General features: G+C 31.9%; 2 protein-coding genes across 2 annotated transcripts in view; one reads left to right on the plus strand and one right to left on the minus strand.

Annotated features, from left to right (window-relative positions):
- Nucleotides 1–9864, minus strand: part of LOC139425567 (uncharacterized) — an 11706-nt gene extending 1842 nt beyond the window's left edge. Inside the window, exons 1-3 of the mRNA XM_071180846.1 lie at nucleotides 9727–9864; nucleotides 2770–2904; nucleotides 424–506 (exon numbers count right to left, since the gene is read on the minus strand). Of these exons, the coding sequence (XP_071036947.1) occupies nucleotides 424–506; nucleotides 2770–2904; nucleotides 9727–9864 (356 nt within the window). The remainder of the gene's footprint in view (nucleotides 1–423; nucleotides 507–2769; nucleotides 2905–9726) is intronic.
- LOC107440785 (stargazin-like protein) overlaps nucleotides 1–14529 on the plus strand; it is a 124484-nt gene that overhangs the window by 85875 nt on the left and 24080 nt on the right. The window lies entirely within an intron of this gene.

Genomic DNA, 14529 nt, shown 5'->3' on the forward strand with positions numbered 1-14529 from the left:
AATGTGCCTTTTTACTTCAAATCTATGTTGGTATAAAACGTAAGAGCGCATAGTTTTGCGTGTCCTTTTCATCATAATGTGATCCTGATAAGCTGTGCCGGAATTGTCCGGAGTCTTGTCCACTCCCCCTCCTTTGCAGGAGTGGGGACGTGACTGTTAGCGATACCAGTTATATTTAAATAAACCTGTTTAGAACGTCCGATGGCTTATGACTGCAATTATTTCAAGCTAAATACAACACTAATAACAGGGTTGGAGCCCTGTTATTACAAGTCGACAGGATGGTTGCTTTCTGAGGAAATCTTTGGACCGGCTGACTGCTACGTTGAAATTTTCCATCACCCCCGGAGGAGAAAAAAATCGGCAGTGAAAAAAACGTTGAAGGAAGGAAGGATGGCGATTTTCCACCCGTACTACTAGTACCTCGTCGCTCCTGGAATGCTGGAGAGTGTCCCCCTGAAACCAGTGAAAGTATCCCATCCGATGACCCTACAATTCCATAGTGCCTATAAGTTGGAAGAAACATCATCCAAAGTAATGATTCGACACCGAGTGATCCTACAATTCTTTCTACTCAAGTTGTGAAATAAAAAGTGAATGTGCGCGAATCTTAATCATGAATATTCATGAATTGCTAAGATTTAAGTGCGCGAAAGAAAAAAGAAAAAAAAAAGTGATATATTTTGTGTCTCTCGTCAACGAAAATAGATGAAGGGCAAATGGAAAGGATTGACTGTAGATATATTTTTTTTTTACTCTCTCGTTATTTTTTCGTTCTCAATGTTGTGATTGAATATTTTAGTAATATTAAATATGAGTAGTAATCTAAATATTTTATTTTGAATATCTCAATAGTATATTATTATGATTAGATTGTATTTCTTGTGTTTATATATATTTTTTTTACACAAATTATGATACAATTTAGTTCTTTAGTGCATTTTAAAATGTTTTTTTTGGAGAAAAAAAATATGGTTCAAACGTCAATTAAATTTGTGACGGCAAACAAAATTAAGTTTTTTTTTTAAACTTTTGTTTCCTAATGATTTTTTAAGATTTAACCTCATAAAAAATTAAATTTTTCAAAACTGTCTTCTGAACCTAACAATGAAGAATTTTCAAACAAACTTAAAGAAATTTGTAATTCTCTTACTTTTTCGGACTAGGTCAAAACTAAATATTCCTATTTTAAAAAATGTGAAACCCAAACAAACGGACAGTTAACACTTAAACAAATTTGTGAGACTCCCTTATTACGATAGGCGAAATTGTTTAATCAGTTAAGTTTTTTATACTTGATACTGATTTACCATATGCTTTAGTAGGGTTGTAGACTTGCAGGGATTTGTGTTAGTTTATTGATTGTGTCGGGCCAGTTGTTTTTCTATTTAGTAAGAGACTGATCATCTCTGCTAATTCTAAAAGTGACAACTTATCTTTGCACATTAAACAACAGAATTCTCAAAATGTTAAGGTTAAAAATGGTGAAAAAGATGTTTCAAAAAAAGTAAACATCAAAAAAAGAAAAGAAGGATGTTTCAAAAAAGTAAGTAATAACATGGATACTAGCCATCGTAATAAGCAAGCGTTTTTTACTCGATAATAAATGATATCGAAATTAAATTATCAGCTATTGGAAATGTGTTTCCGTTCTTCCTAAAACAAGTTCAGATTAAATTACCTTAAAACATGTGACTTATTCTTGATAAAAAGAAAAACTGACAAATAAGCGGAATAATACAAAGACAATTAAAGTTAGGTGTTAAAATATTCAAAAGGGTGATATACACTTAGCTTATGCTATATTAATACTTTTTTTTTCACAGAAAATGAATAGCGCAGTTGTCAAAAAGTCCTTTTATTAGTCTGAAAAATAATTTTGCATGCATAAAACCGCAAGCAGATAGCAAAATATAATTTAGTAATTTAATTCTTATTTAATGAATAATGTGCACATTTAACATGGTGAGTAACATTTTTAAAAAGTGCTTAAAGGTGCTTATCGATGTTCGTTTCTTTAAAGCTTTTAAAGGTGCTTTTATTATTGGGTGTTTTTAAAAAGTGCTTAATTTTCCTTTTTCGAAAATGAGATTTTTTTCTTTATCATGTCGATTTCAGCCACGGATTATGTTAAAGTGTGCTTTTCACATTGTTCTACTCAACCTTTTTCACAATCCATTTCAGCATACCGTGGGTCCATAGCGTATGAAAGCACCAATCATTTTACTCGTTTGATGAAATACTTGCGAGTCTGCATGTGCATCGACTGAGCTGAGTTCGGTGAGATTATTGCACTCTCATGTGCAACTCTGCTGCATTTTGCTATATATTCTCAATTTCAGGCAATGATTCAATTGACAATAGAATCAATATGGCCAACAGATGTTTTTTTGGACTAAAAAGTCAACTAAGATCGAATTTTATTAGCCAAAAAACAAAACTAAAATTATATAAGACACTCATTCTGCCTGTCTTGCTATACGGAAACGAAACCTGGACTTTAAACCTTGACGTCCAACGCCCGATAGAAACGTTTGAAAGAAAGATACTTAGAACTATCTTTGGTGCCATACCAGAGGGGGGATGTTGGCGAACACGGTACAACTTTGAACTTTATGGGCTCTATAAACATCCTCAAATTATGCAGATAATCCGAAGCAACCGACTAAGATGGCTCGGACATATATGGAGAGGCTCTGAAGATAGCCCTGTAAAAATTGCCACCTTCAAGAACCCTCAGGGGTCCCGCTCTAGAGGTAGACCACCTACTCGATGGCTCAAAGACACTGAAAACGACCTCAAAGTCCTGAAACTTAAGAACTGGAGGGGAGTTGCCATGGACAGAGGGAGCTGGAGAAGGCGTGCTGTTAAGGCATCCAAGGCCTGCAAAGGGCTGTTGCGCTCCTGAAGAAGAAGAGAAGGCTTCATTTTCCAACTTCTGAAATCGAACACAAAAATCTATCGATCCTATCTAAACTCTATCGACACAAAAAATCTATCTATCGATGCCTCCTGTAATATGGTGGCTAATATAATCAAGAAAAGAGTTCTTTGTCGAAAACTAGTTATTTTATTATGATCATGTAAAGTCTTTGAATTTTATTTTGCATTTTGTTAAAGTACATAGTACTTAAAAATAGTTTTTGAGTGCTTAAAAAGTGTTTAATTTTTGTTGAAAGATTTGACTACACACCCTGCTTAATCATGGGATTGGTAATTGATTCGATAAAATTGGATATTTAGAATTGTTAAATTAACAATTTACATGGTCACATTTTATGGCAAACAAAAGTGAATGGTATTGATGTTCATCCCATTGACTATTTTAATTTTATTTTATAACCGTCGTTGAACAGCCGACCCAATTATGCGTTTACGACTACTACTGTTCACTTCCGTAGCCTTGTAATTTTGAACCCAATTCAGAAGACAAAGAAACTCTAGAATCAAGTATTGGGAGAAATTTCGCCTTCAAGGGGGATTTTTTGATGGAACTAACCCGTATTTGCATTACATGGAGAAGAAAAAACGAAAACCTCTTACAGTTAGCCTGACGGCAAGGGGACTCTTACTCATGATCCGTCTACCACTGAGGATATTTTACGCATGCACTAAGGTCGGTGTGAGCAGGGTGCGGAATTCGAATCGATCAGCTATTACTGGAATTTGAACCCGGTTCATCTCATTGGAAGGCAAACGCTCTATTCCCTGATCTAATTCCGCTTTCCTCCGGAGGTATTGAATTGTTATGGAAACTTTTAGGACTTTGTGACCTAGATAGATTTAGCGTGCTCCAGTCACCATTTGATACAAGGGGTTACCCCGGCCAGCGGGATTCGAACTCTGTTCTCACGAACGCGAGTCGTGAGAACAGAGTTCGAATCCTGTCGTGGGGGAACTAACCTGTATTTGCGCTACATGGAGAGGAAAACTACGAAACCTTCCATGGTATGCTGGACGGCAAGTGGACTCAAGCCCATGATCCGTCTACAGTGTTTTTGAAGCTGAAACTCAAACAAATACTTCGTATTCAGCTTTTTTTTATTCTTTCTTTATAACCTTTCACAGCCCGCAACGGTCCTTTGCTTGTCGAACAGTGTTGTTCGAAATGTTGTTTTGCTTTGGATTTTTAATTAGTGATTTTCATTACGGTTGGATCATTAAACCATCTTTATTTTGGATCTTGAGTTCACTGGTTTTCAATTTGGAACTTTTCTCAAGGCCTTATTTTCATGCATTCTTTCAATATGACAATACCACAAGGTGTCTTGATGATTTTATGAGTCGAATGAAGTTTTTCTGTTGAATTAAATGATCGAGTGCACACTATCGTCTGCCTTGAGTATCGTTTGTTTCAATTGTTCCAAAAATTCTGTTACCCATTAGCAAAATGGGTCTGGGTGTGGATTTGATGGCGTGCATACACTTTTCAAGTGTGATATTGAAGAGTGCGCATGCGTCGTCATTGCATGCGTTGCTATGGCGACTGCTGCTGTTTTACTTTTTATTTTGACTGGCAGGCATTTTTAATGTATTTACATAATAATAATTCAAAGTATTTTTATATTATTTTTATTTATTATTTAAATTATTATGAGGGGATTTAATCTTAGACTATGTCAACCGTCATCTATCAAAAGGTACCTCATGATAGATTCAAGTTAACATCTCTTATATACTAGTGATTCGGTATTTAATATTTATAGTGGTAGTTACGCCACATTACTCCCCTTCCAGAATTTTATCTGTGATAGAATTCGATGAACAGATACCACTAGTTGATTAATGCTGTTTTATTTATTAACTTCAATTTTTTGCTCATTATATTTATTTTTTTTCTTCCAAGCATTTCGCTCGTTTTTTTTTATAGCTTTTTCGCTATTTTTTCCCATCATTTTTTTATAGCCTTTCGCTATTATTATTTTTTTTTCTAGCATTTCGCTCATTATTATTTATTAACCGGGAGACTTTATTTACACTTCACCGGATTTCTTTCTTTTTTTTCTTTGAGCAGTATATTTTTTTTAAGCAAATCAACTGTTTAATGTGGATTCATCCATCAATATTGACAATTTCTTATCACGTCCGGGTCACCAATGAGGGGATTTAATCTTAGACTATGTCAACCTTCGTCTATCAAAAGGTACCTCATGATAGAATCAAGTTAACATCTCTTATATACTAGTGATTCGGTATTTAATATTTATAGTGGTAGTTACGCCACAATTTAAGTGTAATGACCGGCTTGACTATGATTTTAATATAAATATGAATGCTGAAAAAGGAAAAGTATTTTGTGAAGTCTTGAAACACGGACATAAGGCAGGATTTGAAAACCAATTCGATGACAAACATCAATGGAGACAGTTTTTGCAACCCATGATTTGAAATGTTGTGGCGTTTAACGGAGTCAATCCAGAAAGAAAAAGCATTTGACCATTGAATGACCAGAGATCCTAATAAAGCGATCACAACTTTTGTTTTATACTATTATATTGTGTTTTGGTATGATGGAGTTTTTTTTTTGTTGTAAATATTAATAATTTATTTCCATATTCATTTGTCTTACAAGGGAATCCAGGGAAGTGTGACTCGCCAATTTTGAAATAAACTAGTGGGATTTATGCTTTATGAGGAATAATTTTAGGGGGCAACATTCGTTTCGGCCCATAGAAGGTCCTATGAGAGATAAAAAATAATTCAATATATAGAAAAATCGGTATTTTAGTACTTCAATGCAGACTATTAGTTATTATAATTGTCTCATACTCCGATTAATTTTGCGGTACTCTCACGTACTATATAATGCATATTTATTGTCAAAATGGATTTCGAAAATTTTATATATCTGTAGTTTTTCAGAAAAACCAGTTAGGTTAATTTAAAAAAATAATTGACATGAAATTTTTTAAATTTTTTTTTCAAGAAACTTTCCAAATTAATTGGAGTATGTAATTGCAAATCAATTAATTAATTAATAATTAATTAACAATCAATTAATAATTAATCAACAATTAATTAATAATTAATTAATTTTTTGATTAATTTATTAATTAGCAAATTAATTCCAAATCAATTGGAGTATGAGACAATTACAATAACTAATAGTCTGCATTGAAGTAATAAAACACCGATTTTTCTACATATTGAATTATTTTTTATCTCTCACAGGACCTTCTATGGGCCGAAACGAATGTTAATTAATTTATTAATTAGCAAATTAATTAATTATCCAATTAATTATAAATTAATTGGATTATGAGACAATTACAATAACTGATAGTCTGCATTGAAGTAATAAAATACCGATGTTTCTATATATTGAATTATTTTTTATCTCTCACAGAACCTTCTATGGGCCGAAACGAATGTTGCCCCCTAAAATTATTCCTCATAAGACATACATCCCACTAGTTTATTTTAAAATTGGCGAGTCACACTTCCCTAGTTTCCCTTGTTAGTTCAAATTTCACTGCTAAAAGTTTCTGATTTATTTTTGAATATTTATTAAAATGCAAATACTTTTTAAGATGAAAATTAAATACGTTTGATAGCTTTCTACTTTCTTTGCCCTCTATTTTAAAATTTACTTCATTAAATCTCTAGTTATAACAAAAGAGCACCGATTTCTACATTGAAATTTCAATAGCAATTAATTTCTCTTGTTTTCTATAGCAATTAATTTCTCTATAGTTTCTTCAATAGCAATTAATTTCTCTATAGTTAACTAAGATTATCTCCAAAGTATATAATTTTTCATATATATATTAAGCTATTTCATGTCGAAAAAGTATTTCAAAGTTAGACAATAACTAAAAAAAATATCTTACTGAAAAAAAATATTTTTTTTATGAAAAAGTACGGCAAATATCTCATTCTGAATTCTGTCTTAGGAGTCAGAATTATTGAAAAAATATAGGAGATAGTTGGAAAAGAGTACTTCTTCAGGGCAACATGCTGTCTTGAATCGAGATCACTTGAGAATCTGGCGATGTGACCGGGTTGGCTTTGGGCCAAATTTGGCGAGCATTGAGGTTGTGTCTCCAAAAACTCGTATTATGATATCGCGTTTTCTATTCAATTTGATAAATATTTTAAAGAATGTCGTGCATTATTATTATTATGTAAGAAAGAAATGATATTTTAGTTGTATGAGAAACAATGCAAAGAATAGAAGAAGGAAGAAAAAAAAGCAAACAATGCCATAAATATTTCATTTCTGATATAGGCTTAAGGCTAAAAAATAAGTATTATGTATCAAATATTGAGTATTATTTTCTTTTTTAACATTTTAATTTTGATATTATCGAAAAAGGATGCAATTTAAACACCGCCTTAATAGAAATAGGTACTTTCCATTTACGTAAAAAATAAATTTAATATAAACTATTTTTATAAAATTAAATTTATGCAGATGTACATTTTACACATACCAATATATTTATTAGTTAACAAAATTATTTACACAACTTTAAAAACTAGTGCGCATGTTGAAATTAAACCAACGATCTGGCTGATTGTCACAAACGATTTCATATTTTATATCCGTCGTCGAACAGCCGGCCTAATTTAGGGTTTACCGCTAACAATGTTCTACTCCGTAGCGTTGTAATTTTAAACCCAATCCAGAAGACAAGGCAACTCTTTTTCCTATTATTGAGAGAAATGTGCTTTCTTAGAGGACTTTCTAATGGAACTAAGCCGCAATTGCGTTACATTGAAAGGAAGACCACGAAAATCTCCCACGGTTTGTCCGACGCAAAGGGACTCTAACCGATGATCCGTCTACTACTAAGGATATTTTACGTCTACACAGTGGTCGACACGAGCCGGGTGTGGATTTATGTCAACCAGTCATAACTGGGATTCGAACCCGGTTCACAAAATTGGGAGGCGAGCGCATTTTCCCCTGAGCCACCGTGGCTCAAAGTCACTAATGGTTTTCTCACAAATATTACTTATTTTAGGTTAGTAACGCCATATTTGTAAACATTGGTTGAAGCTGTCTATTACACGTAGTTAATATTTCTAGTTATATCTAGGCAAAGCCAATTTACTAATTGATCACTTATGTATCCAGTAGTTGACTAGTTACTTTAAAATGCAAAGTTTTATTTATCATGTTTAAAAATTAAGAATGTCTTTCTATATATTTTTAAAATTTTAATTTAAAAGAATTTAAATATTAACTTACTAACATTTTAAGTTCTTAGTAATCCTTTCTTTCTCTATTATAATACTAATTCGCATAAAATCTTTCAAAGTAATTAAAAGAATTTGTTTCAATTACTGTTTTATTAAAAAATTATTTATTTTATTGTATGAAATAGTTTCAAATGCACAATACCGCTTTTTGCAACAACAAAATCTAGTTTGCCATTACAAAACTGAAAATGATGTTTAATATCTAATTTAAATATGGTCTAGAACATTTAACGTACAAAACAAATGAGAAGTGTTTATTTTCCACATAATAGTATCGCAAACGCACAGTAAAACAAGTAATATATACACCCTTGTGCAAATTAATTGAAACATACTCAATAAATTCAGAAAACTAAGAGAAAATGCTATTTTATTTAAATTTATGCAAACTCAAAAATTTTTAGTGCATAATATGATCTCCACGACACTTTATTAACATTTGGACACGATTCGGCATGGATTCCACTAATTTTTTACAGTCATTTATAATATTTGTGTCCTTGTACCACACATGAATTAACGCCGTGATTAGCCTCTCCATAGTTGTACAGTCCATATTTAATAGACGATTCTTGCATATGGCCCAGAGATTCTCAATTGGGTTGATATCCGGAGAGTTCCCTGGCCATTCCAATGTCTCAATTTGATTCTCAGACATGAACTTCTAGACAATTTTGGACGAATGGCAAGGAGCTAAATCCTGTTGAAAAATCCATCAGGGTATCGTTTCTTCAACTCTGGAACAACTTTTTTACCCAGAATAGTAATGTACTGCTCAGAACGCGTCATACCGTCAATAGGCTGCAAAGGTCCAACCCCATTGTAACCGAAACAACCCCAAAACATCTTCTTTAAAGAACACGAAAAAAAAAGTTTGTCTCAATTAATTTGCACAAGGGTGTATATAAAAAAAATTAAAGTAAATTCCTACTTAGATCAACATAGAAAATTTTTATTTTTGTTACTTTTTTATTAAATAATTGCAATTTTTCTCCCATTTAAAATTAAAATTAATTCATTAAATTTTATGAATGAATTCATATTTGAAAAAACTGTATTAACATCATTATTAGTGTCATCCAGTACAAGTTTAAAAAAATTTATTTGAACTTGAGTGTATGAGTAAAAAGTATTTTATTAACGATTGGGTACATTGCAAATGCACAAAATTCTAAGAATTCAAAACAATCATTCGAATCTATTTAACAACTTTTTTTTTAAAAAAAATTACATCTTTTTAGTGAATACTAAGTCCTTAAAATAAATCTGACTTCAAATAAATGACATGTAATTCGTTAAACCTATTAGAAATGTGCTATAGTGTAAAATCTTAAAGCGTAACAGCGCGACTGAGACTCATTTTTCAATGAATAACTAATAACAATAATAAAACAAATAAATTCGTGGTATAAATCAAAAATCGTCAAATAAATTCGTAATATATAAATTCGAGAAAAAAAGCGCTTTCGACAAAATACTAAAATAGAGATCTATCGACAAAGACTACTCACTTCTGCTTACCTTAATAGTATGAGATAGCCGCAGCTGATACGGTGATTTTCGGAAGAGATCACATTTGATGAGAATGCTCTCTCTGGTTATTTCAGTTTCTGTTTTTAAAAGCGGTATATGTTGAGCCACATCACCTAGATTTGGCATGTGACATTTTTAGCGGCAATCATGGGTCGATTTTCTAGAGTTGCCATTCGGGGAATTGTAATGAGGCTCTTTTTTGTCGCCGTGTAAGAGAAATATATATATATAGATTGAAAACAAAAAGGCGCGGGGTGTCAGACAACCTTAAAAGTATGAATTTGGTGACGTGGGCCACACGTGCTACCACGTCATGTTCTTTATTGAATTCATCTGACACAGCGAATATAAAATATTTAAATGTGCGCAATAAACTATTTATTTTTTGTTCAAATAGAGCAAAATTTTGTTCAAATATTTTTTGTTTTGTTCATCAAGTGTCATTCACTACAAGTATAAACAGAAATGCATGTTTGAACATGAATGGATGAATAAAAAGTATTTTAATAACGATTGAAAATTTGAACAAGATATAGGATGAGTGTGAACTAACAGTAGGAATTGAAAAAAAAAACGCCTTCACAATATTAAAATTCATAGTATAACTAGTTAAATTCATTGCTCGTGCAGAATTTCACTTTATTTAAATTTCAACTATTTTCGAGAAATATCTACGATACTGTCAAAGTTCGCTATGTATTGAACTTAAGTAATAATTTAAAATATGTCTGGAAGCCATGAAATCACACAAAACATCATATGTATGAGTTTGGGATATATCACTATAGCATTCAGCAGAAATATTAAAATCATTTCCATCTCTGTCTTGAGATAAGATAGATAAATAATCCCAATGCTCCATTGCGTGTTGTACTACTTCCTCACGCACCGCTCGATTCATAACTTGAGTATTATTTAATATAGATGTCAAAGAAAAGGCTTCGTCAACAATAATTGGTATGATAGTATGATTTTTTTCGATAATTTTCTTATAAAACCTTTTTCCCCAATTATCTTAATTTATCCTATGCACGCAAAGAATTCTTTCGCGATGTTGTCCGTTTTTAATACTTGGTGTTATACCCTTTTTTTGTAAAAAAAAGAATGTTGATTGTTGGACAATTTATGTTATTTTTATTTTTTAAATAAGCAAATTATCTGATTATGTAACATAATTTTAACCTTTTGCTGAAATTGGCATTAAAAATTATAGCTATGCAATAACAAATATAATTATTTAACCACATTCTTTTATTCTTAATGTGATAGAGATTTTATTTTATTTTATAACCGTCGTTAAACTGTCGACCCAATTTCGGGTTTACGACTTCCAATGTTCAACTCCGTAGCCTTGTCATTTTAAACCTAATTCATAAGACAAGGGAACTCCTGGATCAAGTATGGGGTGAAATTTGCTTTTTGGGTGAATTTTTTGACGGAAATAACCCGCATTTGCGTTACATGGAGAGGAAGATCGCGAGAACCTCCCACGATTAGCCTGACGGCAAGGGGACTCTAACTCATGATCCGTCTACCCCTGACGATATTTCACGTCAACACTGTGGTCGGTGCAAGCCGGATGCGGAATTCGTATCCCAGCCATCGCTGGGATTTGAACCTGGTTCACCTCATTGGAAATCGAACACTCTATCCCCTGAGCCATCGCGGCTCATGTCATAGAGATAAGAGAAATTTTGAATAGAATTTATTTTACATTAAACGCTTATTTCCTACCCCTTAGTGATTCGTGAGTAAATTTTCGCGCATGCGCCTGCTGTGCAATATTTTTTCTTTTGAATCAAAAAATAATTTACTTATAGAATAGAATTGTTCACCTGCTGCTCTGACGCAGAAAGAAACAACGTCTGCATTGAAAGTTCCTTTAATGAGTTAATATGAAGTTTGGAGTGCAAATTTCCGAGATGAATTCAGTCCGTTGGAACAACCTTGTTCGAAGTACACTTGAATCGAGCGAATTGCCTCTGTGCACTTTTAAATAAATAATCTTTGATTGTGACTCTTAAATCTTTCGTTCCTTTCTGGTACGATGGCTTTCCCTCTCTCTTCAAACGGGCACTTCACTTCACTTCGAAGGAAGGCACGTAGGAACGATAAAAAGTCCATCTTCATCCGATCTTCTGAGAGACGATCGTTTGTAGTTCTAAAAGGGAGAAGAGAAAGGTACTATAGCAACTAAGGTATGCTTAGACGTTCTATTTTTCTTTCACATCAAGACTTGGATTAGAACTTTCTGAGTCGAATTATTTTAGCTCACTTTTGCTTGCTGGAATTATTCCATCTGGTAGGGCTAAGAAAATGTACTTCCCTGTCGGAGATTCCCGCTAGATGACGTTTTTGGGCTATAGTAATATATTTCGTGATACAAAAAGGCAGACGATTTTTGATACTTTTACTCGGGGAACAAAAAGCAGACAATTGTTGAACGTTTTCATTTATTACCATTTTTTTTTGATCCACTGGAAGTTTTTTTGTGGGTTAAAAGGTAGCAATTGAAGAAGAAAAGTTATATGTTATATACTGAAGGTTCTAAATTTTTCAGATCAACGAACATTTTCTTTTCACTACTTAAGAATATATTTCGAAATTAACTTTGCTTCATAGCTTATGTATCCACAGTTTGTAATTCTGAAAAATAAGGTCTTTAGTCACTACGAATTTAAAATCATTGTAATGAAAGAAAATGGACAAATCCCCCCTTTTTTTTAAACATGGCCAATGATCGGCTGGGTAAAGCAGAAAACTCCATTGACAGACATTTTGTTGCTTTAATTCCTCCTTTTAAATATTATCAGTGATAACGTTTCAGTTCATACAAACTTTATGCACCATTAATGTCAATATTGCGTAAAAAAGGAATATTTTGTTACCGAATTATCTAAGATTTATTACTTTCGAATATTAATTAATTTTTTATTGCAATTTGCTGCAACGCTTCGGCCTCATTTCAAATTTTTCCGTCTGTGCTTTCTTATTGACCACTTTTTTCTTCTGTCATTAAGGGCAGAAATTAAATAAATATAAATAAAAGAAATCTCACGTTTCCTTCTTATCTGAAAAATATACAAGGGCAAAAATGAAATGTCTAAACGCGTAAAGTTTATGAGTTAACTTTCAAAAATTGATTGCATGAAAGTAAACATACCAGGCCAAAGTATTAAACGCATTATAATATTCTACGTAAAATCTTAATCTATACAGCTTTATTGTTTTTACGCGGCAGAAATCGGTTTACACTCGCTTGCTTTCGTGTATTAATTGGTTAAATTAGGTGATATGTAATATAAATTCACCGATTGGATAAATTAGAACACATATTATATAAATATAGATTATTTATTAAATCAGGTATTATATTATAATAATTAGACCAAATTATTAGACACACTGTATTTTTTTTTAATAATTACATGTTTTGCTCGAGTTCAAATGCAACACTTTAATATTTAAACATACATGTAATTTGTTTTTATTCCGGAGATTTTTTATATACTTCCTATTTGTATTTATTTTTAACCTATCGTATTACAGTGTTAACCAATTGATACACGAACGTAAACAAGTGCAAACCGGTTTCGTCAAAACAATAATGTTGTATAGTATCACCTGATAATTAAGATTTTACACAGAATCTTTAGTTCATCTAACAATTTGACCTTTATATATAGTTTGCTCTAAACAACTAAATTTATTACATTATTTTTTTGACGAATTTATTATTGCCTTTTTAAATATCATGATAATATTTGTTTTCCAAAGCTGAGGATCCAGAATTTTTTAATCACTCCTTAAGTCACTTTTGCAATGAGTTCAGTATTTTTCAGGAAAGAACTTTGGTAAGAGTTAACCTAGTTTACAGGAATACAATAAAATATACCCCTTTTTTATGTAGCTTTTTCATTTCGATTTAAATTTTTATTAAGCATCAAACATTTTTTTAAAAGGAATCTAATAAAGCTATGTCATGAAAGGCTACAATTGCCAACCGAAATATTATTCTTCTTCTTCGTCAGCGCAACAGCCCCTTACACGCCTTGGCTACCTCAACAGCCGAAATATTGCTTTGATTCATTTCCAAGGGGCCTCTTATAAAAAGAGCTTACATCATTCAAAAAGGAACTTTAATGAGCCTTAACTTTTTTAGAAATGAGCATTGATGATCATAATTGGGTATAATATAAAAAAAACAACTACTTCCACTTAGTAGGAATAACATTTACCATGACGTAATGCTAAATTCTATGCCACTATCCACATAAATGCCACTATCCACATAAATCAATTATTAATCAAAAATCGAATATCAATTACTTTTCTTTATAATGCAATAAAATCTGGCGAGCAGCTATTTAAACGATCAAACACTTCGTTTGTTTATTTGTGGCTTGAAGTTAGGCTCGCAGAAAATGCCGTTCATGGGTTAAATTTAGTAGGAATAACACAAACTGTGACGTAGGCTATAGTATACCCAATTATAAGAAATGAGTGTTATCATCCATTAAAAGAACACATTAAAACAATTTTTAAAGCACAATTTTTTTTTAACAATTAGCTAAATTTCATAAAATTAATTGTTAAATTAATTTTAGAATTAATATTATCATAAATTAACTGTTAAAGTAATTTTATGAATTAATTTTATAATTAATAATTTCATAAAAAAGGACCTTAAATGAGCCTTAACTTTTTTTTACAGGAAAACACACTAAAATAAACACATTTTTGAGCAGAATTTTATATTAAAAATAACAGTTGAAAAGTGCCTATTTTCTT

The sequence above is a fragment of the Parasteatoda tepidariorum genome, chromosome 5, assembly GCF_043381705.1.
Source record: "Parasteatoda tepidariorum isolate YZ-2023 chromosome 5, CAS_Ptep_4.0, whole genome shotgun sequence".
Taxonomy (NCBI): Eukaryota; Metazoa; Arthropoda; class Arachnida; order Araneae; family Theridiidae; genus Parasteatoda; species Parasteatoda tepidariorum.